The 22,926-nt window shown below is 42.5% G+C and overlaps 1 protein-coding gene across 1 annotated transcript; it reads left to right on the top strand.

Annotated features, from left to right (window-relative positions):
- The first annotated feature begins 921 nt into the window (after positions 1–921).
- Positions 922–7,131, top strand: LOC140862345 (uncharacterized). Its single transcript, XM_073265363.1, has 2 exons — positions 922–2,128; positions 7,094–7,131. The coding sequence occupies exon 1, from the start codon at positions 922–924 to the stop codon at positions 1,930–1,932; it is 1,011 nt and encodes a 336-aa protein (XP_073121464.1). The 3' UTR covers positions 1,933–2,128; positions 7,094–7,131.
- Positions 7,132–22,926: the final 15,795 nt, after the last annotated feature.

The raw sequence follows: 22,926 nt of genomic DNA, 5'->3' as shown, positions 1-22,926 counted from the left end.
TAATCACATTTGATCTTTATGTGTTTACTTTAGATTTGAGTTTATGTCTATGATGTTTGATAATTGATTATGGATTCACCTTGATCTTGTTGTATTGTTCTTGATACAAGATAAGATTATGATCTTGTTAATACATTCACTTACCTTGCCTCATGTTTGTTGGAACTTGTATAGTATTTCTTGCATTTGTTGAAGCTGATATATTGAAGCTAGGACAGCATTTGGACAGCAGCAGTGTGCAGCAAAATTTTCTGGCCGATTGGCCTGCGCACGAGCGAGCCCTTGCTCGCGCGCGCGCAGGCCAAGCCATGGGGCCGCTGCCCCATTGAGCTGCGCACGTGCGAGGGTTATGCCCGCGCGCGCGCAGGCCATTTTTAAATTTTTTTTTTCTTTTCTTTTGGTTTTGGATTTGATGCTTGATCTTAAATTATGTTTCATAGATTATTATATGATTTGAGAGATTTAGAATCGGGTCGTCACAACAGGTGGTATCAGAGCGAGAAAAATTCTAGACTGAGTTAGATAGCGAGTGGGGTAGATCGAGTCATCTTCCTTGCTTACCTATTTTATCATGCTATGATTTAATTACATGATTGAATTACATGTGGTAAATGCTAGCATGATTTACTTTCAAGTATTTTATTACATGATGTTGTATTTATTTTATTTGAAAGTATGATTTATGATGATTAAAGACACATGCTTACTGAAATATCTGGAATGATTATAGGCATGTGTTCTGATAAATTATGATATGCTACCTGATTATCTGAATTGATTGGAAGCATGTCTTGTTTTAGTACTTCGATTATTTTTTTTAAGATTGAATCAGAACCGAGTCTTGATCAGAGGTAAGATGATCAGAGGAGGACTGAGATAGATTTGATGATTGTGGTATCCTAACCCTTTTGATAATCAGATATGTCTCGAAGACCAGGACGACCTCCTTTTAGACCTCAGGTTCCTACTCCTCTGCCGGAACAAACAGTGGTAACACCGATAGTACCTCAAGCTACAGTCCCGAGCAATGAACAGGGAAGTACCTCTCGAGATATGATAGATATGACTGCCACTCCGATGGAAACTTTATTGAAAAGATTTCAATCATACTATCCGCCTACTCTGAACGGTACTGAAAATGCGGTTGTATGTGAGGGATGGCTCGATGACATGGAAATGTTTTTTGATTCGCTTGATTATGGTGATAAGCGGAGAGTTAGATTAATTGGAAATCAGTTGCATGAGGTTGCGAAGAGCTGGTGGTCCACGACCAAGAAAGCTTTGGAGCGTAGAGGAACTGTACTGACGTGGAATGTCTTCAAAACTGAGTTTTACCAACGCTTCTTTCTAGTGTCTTACCGCAAAGATAAAGGTGCAGAATTTGCTAATCTGAAGCAGGGAAACTTAAATATTGAAGACTATGTTGCAAAATTCACTACATTGCTACGTTTTGCTCCACATGTTGCTGATAGTGATGAGGCAATGGCTGATCAGTTCATTAATGGACTGACTCCGGAGGTCTTTACTTTGGTGAACACAAGGCGACCGAATAATTTTGCTGATGCTTTGAACAGTGCCAAAGGAGCGGAAGATGGTTTGATACAACAGCGAGGAGCTTCGTATATCGCTCAGCCTCCGAGACAGTCACAAACCTCAGCTCCAATCTCGCAACAACCTCCTCGATTTGAAAGTGGTGGTAGTAGCAGTGGCAAGAAAGGATATTTGCAAGCTAGAGGAAAAAAGTTTAAAAAGTCAGGGAGCAGCTCTTCGAGTTCCAGTGGCACGAAACAGAAGTCAGGAGTGTTTTGTAACAGTTGTGGTGGAGGTCATCCAACCGATCAGTGCCGAGGTGTATCTGGGAGGTGCCATATATGCCATCAGACTGGACATTTTGCGAGGGTGTGTCCTCAGAGAGGTTCTGGACAGTCATGAGGTGCAGAGTCATCACGATCAGTGGCTCAACCTGCGAGGCAAGCCTCTTCTGTTCATTCCTTCCAACCATCACATCCACAGCAACAGCCAAGGCCAGGAGGAAGTCAGACAGGAAGTCAGCCACAGAGACAACAGGCTCATGTCTTTGCACTGACAGAGAAACAGGCACAGGGAGCACCAGATGATGTAATTGCAGGTAACTGTTCTATTTGTGGTTATCCTGCATATGTATTGATAGATACATGTGCATCCCATACGTTTATCTATGCACGATTTGCTTCATTACATGCTTTGCCTGTTGAAATATTACCTGTTGTAGTATCTGTTTCTTCTCCTTTGGGGAGAGGTCTTATATCTATTCAGACAGTTAAGAATTGTTTGTTACAGTATGACGGTAATGAGATAGAGATAGATTGTTTTGTGCTTGGTTTTGTCTGATTTTGACTGCATTATTGGGATTGATATGCTAAACAAGTACAGAGCTACCGTAGATTGTTTTTTGAAGATAGTGAGGTTCAGACCTGAGATGGCTGGAGAATGGAAATTCTATGGTAAGGGTTCTCGTGATAAGATTCCTCTGATTTCTGTATTATCAATGACCCGACTTTTGCAGAAAGGAGCGGAGGGATATATTGTATATGCAGTTGATGTTTCGAAAACTAGCCCGAACCTGGCTGATTTGTCAGTGGTTAGTGAATTTGCGGATGTTTTTCCTGATGAAATTCCAGGACTACCTCCGTATCGTGAGATTGATTTCAACATAGAACTGATGCCAGGTACTGCACCGATTTCTAAAGCATCTTATCGAATGGCACCAGTGGAATTGAAAGAGTTGAAAGATCAGTTGGAAGATTTACTGGCCAAGGGATACATTCAACCCAGTGTTTCTCCTTGGGGTGCTCCAGTATTATTTGTATGCAAGAAAGACGGTTCAATGAGATTGTGCATCGACTACCGGCAACTGAACAAGGCAACGGTAAAGAACAAATACCCTTTGCCTCGTATTGATGATTTATTTGACCAGTTGCAGGGTTCTTCTGTGTATTCCAAGATCGATATGAGATCTGGATACCATCAGCTGAGAGTTAGGGACTCTGATATTCCGAAAACTGCGTTCAGAACAAGGTATGGCCATTATGAGTTTATAGTTATGCCGTTTGGTCTGACAAATGCTCCAGCTATGTTTATGGCTTTGATGAATCGTGTGTTTCAGAAATATCTTGATGACTTCGTGATAATATTTATTGATGATATTCTGATATATTCAAAGAATCTGATTGATCATTCAGAGCATTTGAGAACTGTGTTGAAGACTTTGAGTTCTGAGAGACTGTATGCTAAACTGTCGAAATGTGAGTTTTGGCTGAAACAGGTTGTTTTTCTTGGACATATTATATCTGGAGATGGTATAGCTGTTGATCCAAGTAAATTCGAGGCAGTGATCAGTTGGTCTAGACCAACATCTGTTCCTGAAATACGTAGTTTCATGGGTTTGGCTGGGTATTATCGCCGGTTCATTAAAGATTTTTCCAGTATTGCGAAGCCGATTACTCAGTTAACTCAGAAGAATGCTCCATTTATCTGGTCCGAAGCTTGTGAATCCAATTTTCTTGAGTTGAAGAAACGACTGACCAGTGCACCAGTCTTGACGATTCCTTCAGGTACTGGTGGTTTCACTGTTTATTGTGATGCATCTCATCGAGGTTTGGGATGTATATTGATGCAGCGAGAGCATGTGATTGCTTATGCCTCAAGACAGTTAAAGCCTCATGAGACCAGATATCCGATTCATGATCTTGAATTGGCCGCCATTGTATTTGCTTTGAAGATTTGGCAACATTATCTGTACGGGGAACAGTTTGAGATCTATTCTGATCACAAGAGTTTGAAATATTTTTTTTCACAGTCAGAACTGAATATGAGACAACGGAGATGGCTTGACTTGCTTAAAGATTTTGATTGTGAAATTAAATACTATCCGGGAAAATCGAATACAGCAGCTGATGCATTGAGTCGAAAGGTATGTTCCTTATCTCTATCGACGATTGGTGTATCCCACTTGATTGAAGACTGTTGTTGTTCTGGATTAGTATTTGATATGAATTATCAGCCTCTGCGACTTTATCAAATTCAAGTTGAACCAGAGTTACTTTCGAAAATTAAAGAAGCTCAGAAACTTGATCAGAATGTGCAGAATTTGATTGAGAAAGTCCGATCAGGGCATGTGTCTGAATACCAGGTTCGAGATGATCTTTTGTATGTAAACAATCGCCTTGTAGTGCCTGATATTTCTGATGTGCGACAAAAACTACTGAAAGAGGCGCATTGTAGTCGTTATAGTATTCATCCTGGAGGTAGGAAGATGTATAACGATTTGAAGACTCGATATTGGTGGAAACCAATGAAGTCTGATATCACTGATTTTGTGTCTCGATGTATGAATTGCCAACAGGTGAAGACTGAAAGGAAGAAACCGCCTGGTTTGTTACAGAGTTTATCAGTGCCTAAATGGAAATGGGATCATATTTCCATGGACTTCGTGATGAAGTTACCTCGATCTTCTAGAGGTTGCGATGCTATCTGGGTGATTATCGATAGATTGACGAAATCAGCGTGTTTTATACCTTATCGTATGACATATAGACACGATCAGATGGCAGAGCTTTATGTCCGAGACGTTGTCAGATTACATGGAGTGCCGAAGTCTATTGTATCAGATCGTGATCCTTGATTTACATCTCACTTTTGGTACATTTTACAAAGTGCTTTGGGTACTCAGTTACATTTGAGCACAGCTTATCATCCACATACAGACGGACAGTCTGAGCGTACCATTCAGACATTGGAGGATATGTTGAGAGCTGTAGTGCTTGATTTTGGCACAAGTTGGCAAGAGTCATTACTTCTTTGTGAATTCTCGTACAACAACAACTATCAATCGAGTATTGAGATGGCTCCGTTTGAAGCTCTGTATGGTAGAAGGTGTCGATCACCTCTTTTCTGGGATGATATTTCTGAGGTACCTGACATTGGACCTGACATGATTCGAGATATGACTGAACAAGTGAAGCTTATTCAGAAGAGAATGAAGACAACACAGGATAGACAAACGAAGTATGCCAATATCCGACGTCGACCTTTGTCTTTTGAACAAGGGGATAGGGTGTTTCTGAAGATTTATCCATTCAGAGGCACTGTACGATTTGGCAAGCGATGGAAGTTGTCTCCACGTTATATCGGTCCATATGAGATTCTGGAGAGAATAGGCAATCTTGCCTATCGATTAGCTTTACCTCCATCTTTATCTGGAATACATGATGTCTTTCATGTATCGATTCTTTGAAAATACCTTGCTGATGAATCTCATGTGCTTCAACCTGATGAGGCTGAACTCGACGAAACCTTGAGTTATTTTGAGAAGCCAATTCAGATTCTTGATCGTAAGGACAAGCAACTTCGAACAAAGACTATTCCGCTTGTGAAAGTCCAGTGGAGTCGTCATGGTATGGCAGAAGCTACTTGGGAGAGAGAATCAGATATGAGACAACGATTTCCAGATATGTTTCAATGATGTGAGTTCTCCTTTAGTTTTCTATTATCTGATATATCTTATGTGCTGATAGAACTTGAGATTTCGAGGACAAAATCATGTCTTAGTGGGGGAGAATTGTAACGCCCGGAATTATTTAATTTTAATCCGAGAATATTTAATTTGGGAATATTTGGAGTTTTGATTTAAATTCTAATATTCTTAAATTATTTAGGATTGAAATTGAATGAAATGATAAGTTGAGGACCTAATTGCAATTATTGAAGACTTGAGGGGCCAAAGTGCAAATATTGGAAATTTTGTTGGACACTTGTTATTATTCTGGTTATTCACGTGTAGGACATGATTTTCATCAGAAAAGTTGGAGGAAGAACCGAGAGGGAGAATCAAGAACTCCAAGTTTCATTCTTCATCTTCAAAGTGCAATATCTTTAGTTCTGGTTATCCAAATTTGATTTCGAAAAGTGTTTTGGAATCCTTGCGATGAGGTCTTTGAATTGATGTAAGTTTTCTTTTGATTCTTCATGGTTTGAGAATTCGAAAATGGCAGAGATCATATTTGTGTATGACTTGGTGTTCTTGAGATTACATGTTTTGTATGTTCAAAGGCGGATTGAAGATTGAATGCCGTTTGAAATTAATGTTACCTTTCAGCAAGTGTTCGAAAATTATGCCATCTGATTTGTTGGTTTATTGATGGTATTCTTGCTGGTATATATATTTTTATGAAGTTGTGTTGAATGATTGAGTTGATAGGATTGATTTTCGGTTGCCGAATTTATACCGTTACGCCGCCGGATTGTGAATTGAGGCTGTTTTGCTATCTTGTATTGAGCTGTGATTTTGGTGAGTCCTAGCTGATGTTTGTAAGCTTTCTAAACTTCATTTCAGATTGTGTTTGAATACCATCGAGCTCGAGAACTTCACCTTCGAACCGATAGAGATTGAAGCAAGGTTTGAAGTGATTCTACAATGGAGTTTGAATGGTTTTAAGTGTAGATTTTGAGATAAGGCTTGTGGTTGTTTATTGTACAGATTTGGACAGCTAGAAGACACCATAAACCTCACAATCAAAAGGTAAAAGTGGACTACTATTTTGAATGGGATTATAACTCGAGATGGTTTGTATCGAGTTCCCTAAATCACATACTTATTTGCTTTTATATGTTGTATTTGAATGTTTGAATGAGTCTTGATGTTAATGAATGCTATTTTGTTGATATATGATGCATTCATCTTGTAAGACTTATTTTTTGATTTTGAAATGAACGAAAACGTTTGAATAGACGATTTGAAGGATTATATATGTACGGCCTGGGTGGTTGACTTAGCCTAGCGTCTTATTTACATATATAATGGCTTCAAAGTCTAGAGAAGCAAGATAAGTAGCCCCACCTCGATCGGGAGATTCGGTGGTTAGTTATGATATCTTCTTTTCGGGAACCCAACCGATGAATCAGTGAACCTTGTTTTAAAACATGCATTGAAGTTATTTTTATATCATGAGTTTGATATATGATTTGCTATGCATGCTTAGTTGCTTTTACTGAGAAATATGTTTCTCACCGGAGTTATCCGGCTATTGTTGTGTTGTATGTGTCATGGCAATAGGCGGGAGTGGAACAGGACAAAAGCGAGCTTGAAGAACAAGGGAATGAGGGATTAGTGTGATGACTCGATATAGATGTGAAGTTGCTGTCATGTTATGTTCGCTTCAACGAGTATGATTGTATAATAACTTAGACTTGAACTTTAGTCTAAATGGTTGCTTGTTGAACTTATGTTTAAAGTTAGAGTTGTATAGATGATAGACTTAAACTTGTAATCACATTTGATCTTTATGTGTTTACTTTAGATTTGAGTTTATGTCTATGATGTTTGATAATTGATTATGGATTCACCTTGATCTTGTTGTATTGTTCTTGATACAAGATAAGATTATGATCTTGTTAATACATTCACTTACCTTGCCTCATGTTTGTTGGAACTTGTATAGTATTTCTTGCATTTGTTGAAGCTGATATATTGAAGCTAGGACAAAATTTGGACAGCAGCAGTGTGCAGCAAAATTTTCTGGCCGATTGGCCTGTGCACGGGCGAGCCCTTGCTCGCGCGCGCGCAGGCCAAGCCATGGGGCAGCTGCCCCATTGAGCTGCGCACGCGCGAGGGTGATGCCCGCGCGCGCGCAGGCCATTTTTAAAATTTTTTATCTTTTCTTTTGGTTTTGGCTTTGATGCTTGGCCTTAAATTATGTTTCATTGATTATTATATGATTTGAGAGATTTAGAATCGGGTCGTCACAATTAATCACAACGGAACCTTCAGAAAACTTATTTCTGAGAATCCATGAAGATAATCAATTGACAAACGCCACAAAGTTTATGAAACTTTGATGAGTTTGATTTGATAAAAAGAAAGCAAAGCTTTGGCAAAATTCTAGAAAGAATTTTAAGAATTGATAAAAATCAATAATTCAATAATTTCAATAATCTTAATTGTCTATTCAATAATGAACGTATATGTTGTATTTATAATACAACTACAAAATAATAAAAGATATCGTAAAATAATGCAAAGATATTAAAAGATAATATCTAAAAGTTTTCTAGTAGAATTATAATACTCAATAATAGGAAAATATATCACAAAATAATAAAATCCACCGAAACACACACAAACATGCCGCACTGTGTGTGTGCACAAACCCTGGATAGGGGTCCGGACATAGGTCCGTGTGCCCACAGCAATCCAAACTCAATTTTTGACGATACGTACTGAAGTGCACGGAGTTCGTGTTTAGGTCCGTGCCATGCACGGACCTATGTACAGGGTCTGGACCGAGTCTGGACGTGGGTCCGGGACTTGGTTCGGGCCTGTTCCTTTGTAGTGACCCGTACCCAAATTGAGTGATTAAGCGTTAATCACTAAGTAATTATCAAGTAAATGAGATTAAGGAAGCTTCAGATGAGTCTACGAACTACAAAAACGAATTCAGAATGATAAAAAATGGCCCGGAGGGTTGGGTGGAATGAAAGAAACGTTGGGGAACGGATGCAACGTTCCGACCAACTGATGTCATTCGTGACATCAGCAAGATGACGTCATTGCTTACGAATGTGATGTGACAATCGGAAGCAATGATCGTCGAACGAAAGTTCCGTTCGAGAACAGACGCAACGATGGGAGAACGAACATTCCGTTCTGTGTCTATATATAGAGGGTCCGATAGCTCATTTCACTCGCACCTTTCCCTTTCTCTCTCTCGATTTCTAGGCCTTCTAACTCAGATCTAGGGAGTTCTAGGCGTCCTATGGGGAATCCGAAAGTGGCATAGCGATCCAAGCGTCATAGCGGAGCTGTGGCCTAGTTTTGAGGCAAGCGGCAGCAAAGGGCTGACGACGGACGCAGGTATAGCTTTGGCTTCCAAAAAATATTTAGAAGTATAGAATAGCTTAATTAAGGCTTTTAGAGCCTATTTAATGATGCATGGGTATTTGCATTGTAGACACCTTAGTGTGGACTTGTAGGCATGAGATCTAGACCAGTGGTGCTAGGATTTGCCTGCAGTGTTAGAGGTATGTAAGTACTGGCCGAGATACCAGACATGATATATATGCTTATATGTTGCATGAGTATGTGCTATATGTTTTCCATTATTTACTGCATTAGCACATGCATGCTTTTACACTGGACCGCATCCCGAGAGATGTGAGTCATTGACAGTTTCCATAGGGAGCTTGTAACTCATCATGGACTCGAGTCAGGTATTGTTAGTTTCCATGTGAGCCTTGCGTCCTAGTTTGGATTCGAGTCAGGTTTTTGGAGGCTCAGCCCCTGGTTTACTATCACTAGGAGCGACCACGACGGTGAAGTAGACGCTATAATTGATAGGGTGAATATACGAGTACCCCCGCGGAGTCGCTCTCTGGCAAGGTACTGTATATTCGGTGGCGCCCTGAGCAGACTATTTTACACAGGATTTTAAAGTCATTTGCTTGCTGTATATTAGTCTATATATCATTACTTTCGTATTGAGCGTTGTCGCTCATGCCCTGTGTTTGGTGTTCTTTGGATACCTTGTGGCGGGGCAGGTTTGAGGCTAGACGGTCCAGGAGGCTTGCACCAGGAGTGAGGCTGGTGCCGGAGGCAGCGAGAGTTAGCGGTAGGGTTATGACCCCATGAACTTTCGATTTGGTTGTATAAGTATTATACACTGTTGTTATCGTCAGTTGTATTCTGTCGATCAGATTTGTTGTATTTTGAATATTCCGCTATTCACGCTCTTATTATTATTGCATGTGCTTTATTAACTCTGATTAGGTAGTAGATCCGGGTAGGGTCGCTACATTTATTGGTATCAGAGCGCATTGAAACTGGGAATTAGCAAGAGGATTAATACATTATCTGATGTTATTGAACAGATGTCAGAGTATGATGAGAGTCACGGCAGCATAAGCGGTCATTGGGAGGATCGTCATGACCGTAAACGGGATCATCCTAGACATCGTGAGGAGCGAAGGAGATTCAGCATGCATCAAATTCTTCAGATGAGTCCGAAGCCATTGATAGGTGGCAAGACACTGGGAGTTGCCGAGGACTGGATTGAGCGCTTAGAGAACTGTTTTCAAGAGTATCAGTGTACTGAGGAGCAGATGATGGAGTCATTGGGTTTCCTACTAGAGGGCAATGCCAGGAAGTGGTGGAGGATCATTTCCACATCGATCATAGCAACCAGAGGAGTTGCTACTTGGACAGAGTTCCAAGCGGCTTTCGAGAAGTTGTACTTTCCTCCAGCCCTACTACAGTCGAAAGCCAGCGAGTTGTTGAGCTTGCGGCAGGTGACGATGACTATTGACGAGTACCAGCAGAAATTCATCGAGCTTCTCCCTTATTGTTTACAGTTTGCTGGTAGCACTACGGCGCAATACACTCTATTCCTTCAGGGTCTTAACCCTGAGATTCACGAGATGGTTGCCGTGGGTGGGGATCTGACTTATGAGGACTTGGTGAGCTGTTGTCACCATACAGAGGACAACATTCATAGGAACATGTCCATGGTTCTTCTTCTAGACCGACTAGCTCTTTGGGGCCGAAAGGCCAGTCTTTCAAGAAACAGGGAGGCACTTCTTCTTCTTTCTCAGGATGTGTGCACCAATTTAGTGGCCAGAAGTGGAACCGTTGTTAGCAGTGTAGACAGAGACATCCTGCAGGTCAGTGTCCTCGAATGACCAGCGCATGTTTTCAGTGTGGATAGGAGGGACATATGAAGAGGGACTGCCCTACTCTGGTGGGAGCAGTGTAGTGACCCTTACCCGAATCACCTACTAAACAGAACTTATGCATGCAATTAACTTAATTAAACAGATATCAGAATAAAACTGCGGAAACCATAAACAATACACAATCCCAAGTAAAAGAATCTGTAATTTATCCAATAATATACAACCAAATCGAATAGCTGTATAAACCCAAACAACAGTAATAAAACCTAGACGAAGCTCCAGCTGGCCAACCACTGACTAGCCCCTCCTGGATCCACCCTCCTCGTCCAATCGCAAACCTGCCCCATGGAATAGGGTGTCCAAAAAATACAGAGTACGAGACGTGAGCATAAAACGCTCAGTACGAGAGTATGAGTATACATGCATGCAAAGTGAAGTCCCTATAGACTCGAGGTCAAGGATCAGATAACAGAGACAGACCGGGCCCTGGTATGTAGCACGCTGTGCCGTCGCTTCAGGAGGTGGCTCCCATACCGAGATAACCGTGGATACGCCGGACCCAAATCGATGGAAGTCCATCCACTAACAGGATAGGGTACAACCCTACTAACAGACATCTCGAAAGAGATACAACAAGATGCAAATGAATGCAGCATAATATCATGACATATAAATCATGTAGTCACATAATACATGCATACTCAGTCAGGATATCTCGAACAGTACTTTCGTACCTCAAAACAGTGCAAGCTCTACCAACTCTAGGTCCATGCCTATAGTCTGCTCTACACTGCCAAATGATACTACTATCATTAAATTGCTCTAAAAGCCTTAACTAAGCTATTGCATACTCCTAAATATTTATAGGAAGCAAAAGCTATACCTTCGTCCGTCGTTAGCATTTGATGTCGATGCCTCCAGAACTTGGGCACAACTCCACTACGACTACCGAACGCCTCGCCGACCTCCGAACCAAGCCTAAGAAGACTAGAACAGCTCCAAAAGGACTAGAATGGAAAGGAGAACTCGGAATTGGCAAATAAAAGTGAAGCCTTGACCTTCTATTTATAGACAACGATCGGAACTTCCGATCCTTGATCGGAACGTCCGAACCTCGATCGGAACGTCCGATCCTGCCATCGGAGCTTCCGAAGATCCTGATCTACCACGTGTCAAAATATCACTTGTTGACTCCGGATAGGGGTGATCGGAGCTTCCGATCCTGATCGGAGCTTCCGATCCAACCACACGTCATGCCTGACGTAATATCATCGGTGCCTCCGATCGCTCATCGGAGCTTCCGATCCTGTTCGGAGCTTCCGATCGTGCCTTCGGAGCTTCTGATCCGTCTGATACCCAATTCAATTAATTAGCATTAATCCTTTAATTACTCAATTAGGGTACGGGCTACTACATTCTCCCCCACTTAAGATATTTCGTCCTCGAAATCAGATCTTAAGTACCGAATGCAAATACAGAAATCAGAAACATTCTTTATTCAAATCAAACGTTTACAGAGTTTTCAACTAAATACAACTTAAATAATGAAATCAAAACAACTCAGGATGGTCTTTACGCATCCTGTCCTCAAGCTCCCAAGTAGCTTCCTCAGTGCCTCGGCGTTGCCACTGAACTAAAACCAAAGGAATGACTTTGTTCCATAAAACCTTATCCTTATAATACAGGATACGAAGAGGTTTCTCAACATAAGTCAAATCCTTGTCTACCTAAACCTCAGACCGCTGCAGAATATGAGATTCATCCGCCACGTACCGTCGCAACAGAGATACGTGGAACACGTCGTGAATACTGGATAGATGCGGTGGCAAAGCTAGTCGATAAGCCAAATCGCCAATGCTCTCCAAGATCTCAAACGGACCGATAAATCTGGGAGACAACTTGCCCTTAAGGACAAATCTGAGAATCTTGCGGAAAGGTGACACTCTCAGAAACACTTTCTCCCCGACCTCGAACTGCAAGGGCCTACGCTTGATATTAGCATAACTGGCCTGACGATCCTGTGCAGTCTTAATCCGTTTCTTGATTTGATCAACAATGTCTATCGCCTGCTGGATAAACTCTGGTCCCTCAGCCTGTCTCTCCCCCACTTCTTCCCAGAAGAGTGGAGTACGACAACGTCGCCCATACAACGCCTCAAAAGGTGTCATCCCAATACTAGTATGATAGCTGTTGTTGTAAGCGAACTCGATCAACGACAAATGATCCTGCCAGGCTGAACCAAAATCCATGACGCACGCTCTAAGCATATCCTCCAAAGTACGGATAGTGCGCTCCGACTGACCATCAGTCTCCGGATGATAGGCAGTACTCAAACTGAGAGTAGTACCCATCGCACGCTGAACACTCCCCCAGAATCTAGAAGTAAACCTGGGGTCCCGATCGCTGACAATGCTCACAGGCACTCCATGAAGTCGAACGATCTCCTGAATGTACATTCGTGCCATGCGATCCACAGAGTACTCTCGGCTATAGGCAATGAAATGCGCTGACTTGGTGAGTCGGTCCACCACAACCCAGATATCATCACAGTTCCTCGGGGATATCGGCAAATGGGTCACAAAGTCCATTGTGATAAACTCCCATTTCCATTCAGGAATAGGCAGACTGTGAAGCAATCCTCCAGGTCGTCGGTGCTCTGCCTTGACCTGTTCACACACCAAACATCTCGAAACAAACTGATAAACACTGCGTTTCATTCCCTTCCACCAGAAACGAGTACGTAGATCCTTGTACATCTTGTTGCTCCCAGGATGAATACTCAACTTAGTGAGATGCGCCTGAGACAAAATCTCCTCTCGCAACTCTTCATCCTGCGGAATCACAAGCCTACCAGACAAACACAGAGAATCATCTGACTGATAATGAAATCCAGACGAGCTACCCTCGTTAGCTAGACGAGCTAAACGCTGGGTCTTCGAATCAGACATCTGAGCATCTCGGATCCGCGAATACAAGGCTGGCTCAGATAATATCGCAAACATCTGGATACTCTGCATACCTTTCTTATGCTTGAAGGTATAACCTGAAGTACAACAGTCACTGATCGCACTAGACATCGAACAAGTTTGAAGTGCGGATAATCGCACCTTGCGACTCAAAGCATCAGCGGTGAGATTAGCAGCTCCCGGATGGTACTTTATCTCGCAATCATAGTCCTTAAGCAAGTCCATCCAACGTCTCTGTCTCATGTTCAACTCCGCCTGAGTGAACAAATACTTGAGACTCTTATGGTTGGTGAAGATCTCAAATTTCTCTCCATACAGATAATGACGCCAGATCTTCAAAGAGAACGCAATGGCTGCTAACTCCAAATCATAGACTGGGTAGTTGTCCTCGTGAAGCTTCAGCTATCTAGAAGCGTATGCGATCACATGCCCATTCTGAGTCAGGACACAACCTAACCCCTGAAGAGAAGCATCCGTGTATACCACATACCCTCCAGATCCTGACGATAATGCCAACACCGGCGCAGAAGTCAACCTCTGTCGAAGCTCACAGAAATTCTCCTCACACTCGGATGACCACTCAAAATCCGCACGCTTGCGGGTAAGCTGCGTCAACGGTCGAGCTAACTGAGAGAAGTTCAGAATGAAGCGACGATAATACCCTGCTAGACCCAGAAAGCTACGGATCTCAGCAAATGTCGTCGGACGCGACCAATTAAGTACCGCTTCAATCTTGCTTGGATCAACAGAAATCCCCTCCCTGGATATGATATGGCCAAGAAAGACCACTCTATCCATCCAGAACTCACACTTGCTCAGCTTGGCGTACAACCGCTCATCTCGAAGAGTCTGTAGTACCAACCGCAAGTGAGAAACATGCTCTTCCGTATTACGTGAATACACCAAGATGTCGTCAATAAAGACCACAACAAACTTGTCCAAATACTCCCTGAAGACACGGTTCATTAGATCCATGAATATAGCCGGCGCATTAGTCAAACCAAATGGTATCTAAATGTAGTGACCCTTACCCGGATCACCTACTAAACAGAACTTATGCATGCAATTAACTTAATTAAACAGATATCAGAATAAAACTGCGGAAACCATAAACAATACACAATCCCAAGTAAAGGAATCTGTAATTTATCCAATAATATACAACCAAATCGAATAGCTGTATGAACCCAAACAACAGTAATAAAACCTAGACGAAGCTCCAGCTGGCCAACCACTGACTAGCCCCTCCTGGATCCACCCTCCTCGTCCAATCGCAAACCTGCCCCATGGAATAGGGTGTCCAGAAAATACAGAGTATGAGACGTGGGCATAAAACGCTCAGTACGAGAGTATGAGTATACATGCATGCAAAGTGAACTCCCTATAGACTCGAGGTCAAGGATCAGATAACAGAGACAGACCAGGCCCTGGTATGTAGCACGCTGTGCCGTCGCTTCAGGAGGTGGCTCCCATACCGAGATAACCGTGGATACGCCGGACCCAAATCGATGGAAGTCCATCCACTAACAGGATAGGGTACAACCCTACTAACAGACATATCGAAAGAGATACAGCAAGATGCAAATGAATGCAGCATAATATCATGGCATATAAATCATGTAGTCACATAATACATGCATACTCAGTCAGGATATCTCGAACAGTACTTTCGTACCTCAAAATAGTGCAAGCTCTACCAAATCTAGGTCCACGCCTATAGTCTGCTCTACACTGCCAAATGATACTACTATCATTAAAGTGTTCTAAAAGCCTTAACTAAGCTATTGCATAATCCTAAATATTTATAGGAAGCAAAAGTTATACCTTCGTCCGTCGTTATCCCTTTGATGTCGATGCCTCCAGAACTTGGGAACAACTCCGCTACGACTACCGAACGCCTCGCCGACCTCCGGACCAAGCCTAAGAAGACTAGAACAGCTCCAAAAGGACTAGAATGGAAAGGAGAACTCGGAATTGGCAAATGAAAGTGAAGCCTCGACCTTCTATTTATAGACAACGATCGAAACTTCCGATCCTTGATCGGAACGTCCGAACCTCGATCGGAACGTCCGATCCTGCCATCGGAGCTTCCGAAGATCCTGATCTGCCACGTGTCAAAATATCACTTTTTGACTCCGGATAGGGGTGATCGGAGCTTCCGATCCTGATCGGAGCTTCCGATCCAACCACACGTCATGCCTGACGTAATATCATCGGTGCCTCCGATCGCTCATCGGAGCTTCCGATCCTGTTCGGAGCTTCCGATCGTGCCTTCGGAGCTTCCGATCCGTCTGATACCCAATTCAATTAATTAGCATTAATCCTTTAATTACTCAATTAGGGTACGGGCTACTACAAGCAGCGAGTGGATCCTTAGGCACTCAGGCATCTGTGCAGCAGCAGCAGCAGCACTCTCAGCAGCAGCGCCTGCAGTCGCAGCCGTAGCCACGACAGACTTCTTCTCGAGGTCATTCTTCCTTACGACCACGTGTTCAGGGGCAAGTCTTTGCACTGAACCAGGAGCAGGCGGAGGCAGACAGTGATCGGATGATTGCAGGTGTAGTAGCCCGTAACCAAGTGAAGTAATTAATGGAAATAATTGCATTTACTAAACTTGAGTTCGGACGCTCCGAAGAGAAGAACGGAGGCTCCGAACGTTATCAGACGGTCCAAAGCCAGGATCAGAGGCTCCGAACGTGTTCGGAGGCTCCGTCGGCAGGTTCGAACGGCCCGATCGGAGTCCAGTATTACGTCATTGCTTACGTCAGAAAGATGACATCACAGATGACTTATTGTTGGGACTTCGGATGCTCCGAAGTTGAGTTTGGACGGTCCGAACGTGTTCGGAGGCTCCGAAGTGGGGTTTGGACGACCCGAACTCCGTTTATAAATAGAGGTGCTAAGATTCATTTTCAGGCTCACCACTCACCTCTCTTCTCTCGATTCCTTGGTCTTCCAGCTTAGATCTAGGGCTTTCTAGGTGTCCCCTTGGGAATCCGGAAGTGGCATAGCGGTCCAGGCGTCGTAGCGGAGCTGTGGCCTAGTTTTGAGGCAATCGACAGCAAAGGGCTGACGATGGACGAAGGTATAGCTTTTGCTTCCTAAAAATATTTAGGAGTATGCAATATCTTAGTTAAGGATTTTAGAGCACTTTAATGATATTAGTATCATTTGGCATTGTAGCGCGGACTTTAGGCGTGGACTTAGAGCTGGTAGCGCTTGCCTTGTATTTGAGGTACGAAAGCACTGTTCGAGATATCCTGACTGAGTATGCATGTATTATGTGATTGCATGATTTATATGACATGATTTTATGCTGCATACATTTGCATATTGAGCTATCTCTTTTGAGATGTCTGTTAGTGTGGTTTTATCCTATCCTGTTAGTGGATGGACTTCCATCGATTTGGGTCCGGAGTATCCACTGGTTTTCGGTATGTGAGCCACCTCCTGAAGCGACGGCACAACGTGCTACATACCGGGGCCCGGTCTGTCTTTAATATCTGATTCTTGGCCTCTAGTCAGTAGGAGGTACACTTGCATTCATGTATACTCATACTCTCATGCTGAGCGTTTTATGCTCACGTCTCGTACTATGTATTTCTGGACACCCTATTTCATGGGAAAGGTTTGCGACTGGATGAGGTGGTGGATCCAAGAGGGGCTAGATAGTGGATGGCCATCTGGAGCTTCGCCTAGGATTTTATTGTATTGGGTTGATACATTAATTCGATTTGGTTGTATAAATATTTGGGGTATTTGCAGATTTATTTCCTTGGGATTGTTTATTGTTTTGCTTCCGCAGTTTAATTCTGGTTTACTATTTAATTAAGTTAATTGCATCTAAGTTTTTGATTAGTAGGTGATCTTGGTAAGGGTCACTACATTTATGGTATCAGAGCATCCATAGAATTCTTGGGATTTAGACTGTGCATAAGGTAACCGCGAGGTAATTTTCGTAGATGGCGGATCGCGATGATCAGAGTAGCCATGATAGTGGAGGTGGACGTTGGGGCGATGGTGATCGGGAGCGTCGTCGGGAACGCCATCATCGTCGTCATGATGAGAACCGTTTTAGTGTGCGCCGGTTCTTACAGATGGGTCCTAAGCCCTTGGTTGGAGGCGAGACTCCGGAGGATGCGGAAAATTGGCTAGATCGCATGGAGACTTGTTTTCAAACATTTAATTGTACTGAGGAGCAGAAGATGGAGACTCTTGGTTATCTTTTGGATGGGCGAGCCCGTAAGTGGTGGAGATTCACTTCCGCACCGTTCATTGCGGCGAGAGGAGTTGCTACTTGGGCCGAGTTCCGCACAGCTTTTCAGAAGTTTTACTTTCCTACTGCACTCCATCAGGAGAAGGCGGGTGAGTTACTGAGTTTACGTCAGGGATCTATGACGATTGAAGAGTGTCAGCAGAATTTCTTCGATTTGTTATCCTATTCCCCCGAGATTGCTGACAGCTCTGAGATGAAGTACAATCTGTTTCTTCAGGGTCTTAACCCGAAGATTCATGACCGTGTGGGGGTCGGTGATGATATGACCTACGAGGGTTTGGTGAGTCGTTGCCACCAGGTGGAGGATAGCATTTGGCGTAACAAGTCTTTCACTAAGTCTAGGCCTGCGAGTTCTTTGGGTCCCAGTGCTCAGTCTTTCAAGAAGTCCGGATCTACTTCTTCTTCCTCTGGTTCCGATGGTGTTGTTCATTTTGGGAAGAAGGAGAAATGCGACCATTGTGGGAAGAACCATCCATCAGACAAATGTCGTAGAGCTTCTAGGGAATGTTTTCGTTGTGGAGAGGTTGGTAATCTCCGGAGGGATTGTCCACTAGCTGGGGGAGGCGGTTCTGGTTCAGGTTCAGGATCGGGTTCTCAGGCTACCGTTTAGTAGAGGACGCAGGGACAGTCTGCTGGGAGTTCTTATTTGAAGCCGCGGACTTCTGTCTAGGTGTTTTCCTTGAGGCATGATCAGGAAGTTGAGGAGAATAAGAAGGTCATCGCAGGTACATTTTTGTTATATGGTATACCTGCTTTTGTACTCATTGACACTGATGCATCTCATTCCTTCATTTCTGCACGTTTTGTTAAGAGGCATAAGTTACCATGCATTGCACTAGATGTAGTAGTTTATGTTTCTACTCCGACGGGTCAATCTGCTTTGGCTAAGCGTCTAGTGATGGGTTGCCCTTTAGAGTTCGAATGGAACATTCTGATAGTGAATCTCATGGTTCTTGCGATGGATGACTTCGATTGTATTCTGGGGATTGACATGTTGACTACCTATCGAGCTTCAGTGGACTGCTATCAGAGATTAGTATGCTTTCATCCGGATGGGAGTGATAGCTGGTTTTTTTATGGTGAGGGAGCGCGACCCCCGATGCCATTGGTATCAGCTTTGAGAGCCTGTCAAGCTCTAGAGTTTGGCGGGAAAGGTTACCTCATCTATGCAGTTGATTTGTCCGCTGAGAGCGTAGGGGTAGAGAGTATTCCGGTTGTGAATGAATTTCCAGATGTATTTCCTGATGAGATTCCGGGTTTTACTCATGCGAGGGAAGTCAAGTTTTGCATAGAGTTGATGCCGGGTACTTCGCCTATTTCTCAAGCACCGCATCGTCTGGCGCCGTCAGAGATGCAAGAGTTGAAGAATCAGTTACATGATCTTTTGGACAAGGGGTACATTCGTCCTAGTGTATCTTCTTGGGGAGCTCCTGTTCTTTTTGTGAAGAAGAAGGATGGGTCTATGCGGCTATGAGTTGACTATCGGCAGCTGAATCGGGTTACTGTGAAAAACAAGTATCCTTTTGAAACGAACCTTACCACTATTTTAAATTAATTAATAAAGAAAAATGCTGATTTTTAAAAAAATTTCGGCATGACCTATTTGTTTAAGTTCAAACCCACCTGTCACAGACAGAAAACTAAAAAAAAAAAGAAATAAACACCAGACAGAAAATCATAACACAAACAGCACAAACTTACCTAATAGAACCAACCCCAGATAGCAGTGAAAAAGGGTTAACAAATTTACGTGCCATAATTTAAAATCTACAAGTTTATACAATTACATTTACTCAACAAATAAAATAACTACTTCTAAACATTTAAGTTATATTAATCTCTGCGAAAGACTAGCATAGGTCGGAGGGATGTGCCGTGCCCGCATCGCAGCCCATTCGATAGTCATGCCCCTTGATCTCAATGATAACTAAACCTGCACCAAGTAAATGTAGTGAGCCTAGAGACTCAGCAAAAATATGGTGAAGTAACAAGGTTTTAAAATAAATACGGAAATACTTAAAATACTGTACTTATAATACTTTGGAACTTACTCAGATAAGTTGAATGATAAAAGAGAATGAGACTTACTGCATGCAATGAACTCACACATAATTCATACCTTTAAACTTGGAACTTTCTTAAACTTAATCTGAACCTCATGCATAACTGAACCTGAATAAACTGAACTGAATAATACTTTGTGCCCTTTCTTTAAACAAAATAGACTTCCCAAAAGGGAGAACTTAAATATAATATATGCATGACTAAGTCCAACATAATGAATGTAACTGAATAAACTGCACTGAAACATAGTCATAAATATCTTGAACTTAGATCCTTGGATTGTGACTCTGTGATTTCGATCATGATCATGGCTGCAGTGCACTATGCCGCAAGAAAGTCAGGATAACACCCAACTCGTCTTACCCATACTTGGTAAGGGAAGCCAGGATTTCTCCCAACTCGTCCAAACCCATACTTGGTAAGGGAAGCCAGGATTTCTCCCAACTCGTCCAAACCCATAAATTTGGTAAGGGAAGTCAGAACGTGTAACGCCCCGTTTTTATCTTAAATGAGTTTATTTGAGTTAATCGGAGATTACAGAGTTCAAGAGCCGACTTGATTTTGATCAGGGTCCTTTTTGCAAATTTTGGAAATTTCAGGAACCAAAACGCAAATATTGGATTTTATATATTATCTACTCATGGAAATGATTGACTTAGTCATTCTTCACTCCCTTCATCCCTTCCAAACCGAGACCCTCCATTGTAGGCGCCCAAAACATCTTCCAAGCTTTGTGATTTTGATTTCCGATCGATCCGTCCGTTGGAAATTATTTCTGAAGGCAGATTATCGATCACTGCAGTGAGAGCTCTGTTATATTGTAAGTTCTTCTTCGATCGGATACATTCTAGTTTTTGGATGTTGTTAGAATCGTTTGAGATTCGAGTATGTTGTTCTTGACAGAGTTCTGATCGTTTATTATCTGTCGGTTTTGAATTAGAGCGACGTTCGGAATTGTTATGATTTTTGGAAGCCGTTTTCGAAAATGTGGATTTTGAGATTGATGGGTTTGCTTTGTTATTGTTGTTTTGAGGTTATATCGGTATTGAACTGCTGTCTGCGTTTTCGGTTTGTTCAGTTTATAGCCGTTATGCCGTCGGTTTGAGTTTTGGAGATTTCGAACCATTTTTGTATTGTTGAAGCTTTGGCTTGTGAGTGATCATTGTTGTTGATCAACTCTTGTATTCTTACAGATTCGTTGGAGTTTGTCGAGCCCTGTGTTAGCAGCATTGTTCGTCGAGAGTTGGATGAAGAATGGTAAAGAGATTTCCTTGAACCGTTGTTTGTTGTTTAGGTTGTATAGTTGTTGATACAATCTTTTGTTGTAGCTTGTCCGGAGTTGGATTTACGGCATTGAAAGGTAAAAGCAGTCATCGTAGCGGGATAGCATACTCGGGTCATTTGGTTCTCGAGTTTCCCTTTCAAATCACATATTGCATCTACACTTGTTCTAGCATGAGGAACTTGTGTCTTGTTGATTGATTTTGCTTTTGACTATGTGGCTTATGTTTTATGTTTCTGCTATGCATTCATCTTGAGCCTACGTTGATTTCAGCGGGCAGAACCGCCCTTTTTGTTTGGACGTTTGGGAACTTGATTGAGTGGCCTAGGTCATAGTCGTATCGCCTAGTGCTAGCATACTCATTATGGTTGCTCAAAGTCTAGAGGAGTGAGATATGTGGCACCACCTCGATTGGGAGAGTCGATGAGTCGTCACATGATCTCATCCTCGGGATCCCAAAAGCACAGCAGCAATCCCTCGTTTATCAGATTTGATATTCCGATTTAAAGACATGCATTTTATTACGTTGTTATTGATTTTGTTGTTGTCTTGAAAGCATGTTTATTGTTGTATTACTTGATATGTTGCTTTTACTGGGATTATCATTCTCACCGGTTTATCCGGCTGTTGCTTTGTTTTGTATGTGTACATGACAACAGGAGGGCATGATCAAGTCAGCATAGACCTGGTTAGCGTCAAGAGCAAGAGATAGAAGTGAGACTCGTTTAGAAGTCGAATCAGCATGTCAATCTAGTTATGTTTTGCGAACATGTTTAGTCATTCGAACTTCTCGTATTTATTTTGTAAGCAAGAATCGATGTAGGTACTATCGAATTGAATGTTTCTCTTCCCTAAACCGTTCTTGTATTGTTATTGGCTTGTCTAATACTTTTAATGCAAGTGTTTAGGTTTTGTTGAGTTTATTTTGGTGCCTTAATATTTCTGGGCGAGAGTACGGCGCGGGCGCGCGGCCTCTTTGCGATGCCCTTTCCTTAGAGCGCGGGCGCGCTGGTTTTTTTTGCGAAGCATCGGCGCGGGCGCGTTGCCTTAGAGCGCGGGCGCGCTGGTTTTAGCGAAGCTTCGGCGCGGGCGCGCTGACTTCAGCGCGGGCGCGCGAGCCTTCTTTTTAAAAAAAAAAAAAATCATTGGTTGCTTTCTAATCTTGGTTTCTTGTTTACTTATCAGTTGTTTTGTCCGAGTTTAGTTGATTAGAAACGAGGTCTCACATTAAGTGGTATCAAAGCGATAAGATTCTTGGTTGAACTAGAGTGAGCGGGGTAGATCGAGTCTGCGTGTATTGGCTCCTCGCATGTATTTGAATTATTTTAGCTGTATAATTAATTCCATGCGAGCATGCTTTATTGTTGAGAATTATTTGAATTACATGGTTATGTGATTTACTTTTATAAAGCATGATCTACTTGAGATATAACTGCTTATGTTACCGACTGGTATCCGGTTTTCTGAGCGGTTGTAAAGGGCACCGGTTGTAGCGATTGAGATATCTCGTGTCCTAACCTTTGTTATTCAGATGGGTCCTCTTCAAGTGATAAACAGAAACACACCGCCAGTTATTCCCGCAACCGAGCAAGCTAGCACTGAAGTTGATCAGTTGGATGCTTTAGCAACGCCTA

This window comes from Henckelia pumila, chromosome 4 (genome assembly GCF_033568475.1).
Source record: "Henckelia pumila isolate YLH828 chromosome 4, ASM3356847v2, whole genome shotgun sequence".
Classification (NCBI taxonomy): Eukaryota; Viridiplantae; Streptophyta; class Magnoliopsida; order Lamiales; family Gesneriaceae; genus Henckelia; species Henckelia pumila.
Note: the sequence above shows the minus strand (reverse complement) of the source record. Positions and strands in the feature narration are given on the sequence as shown.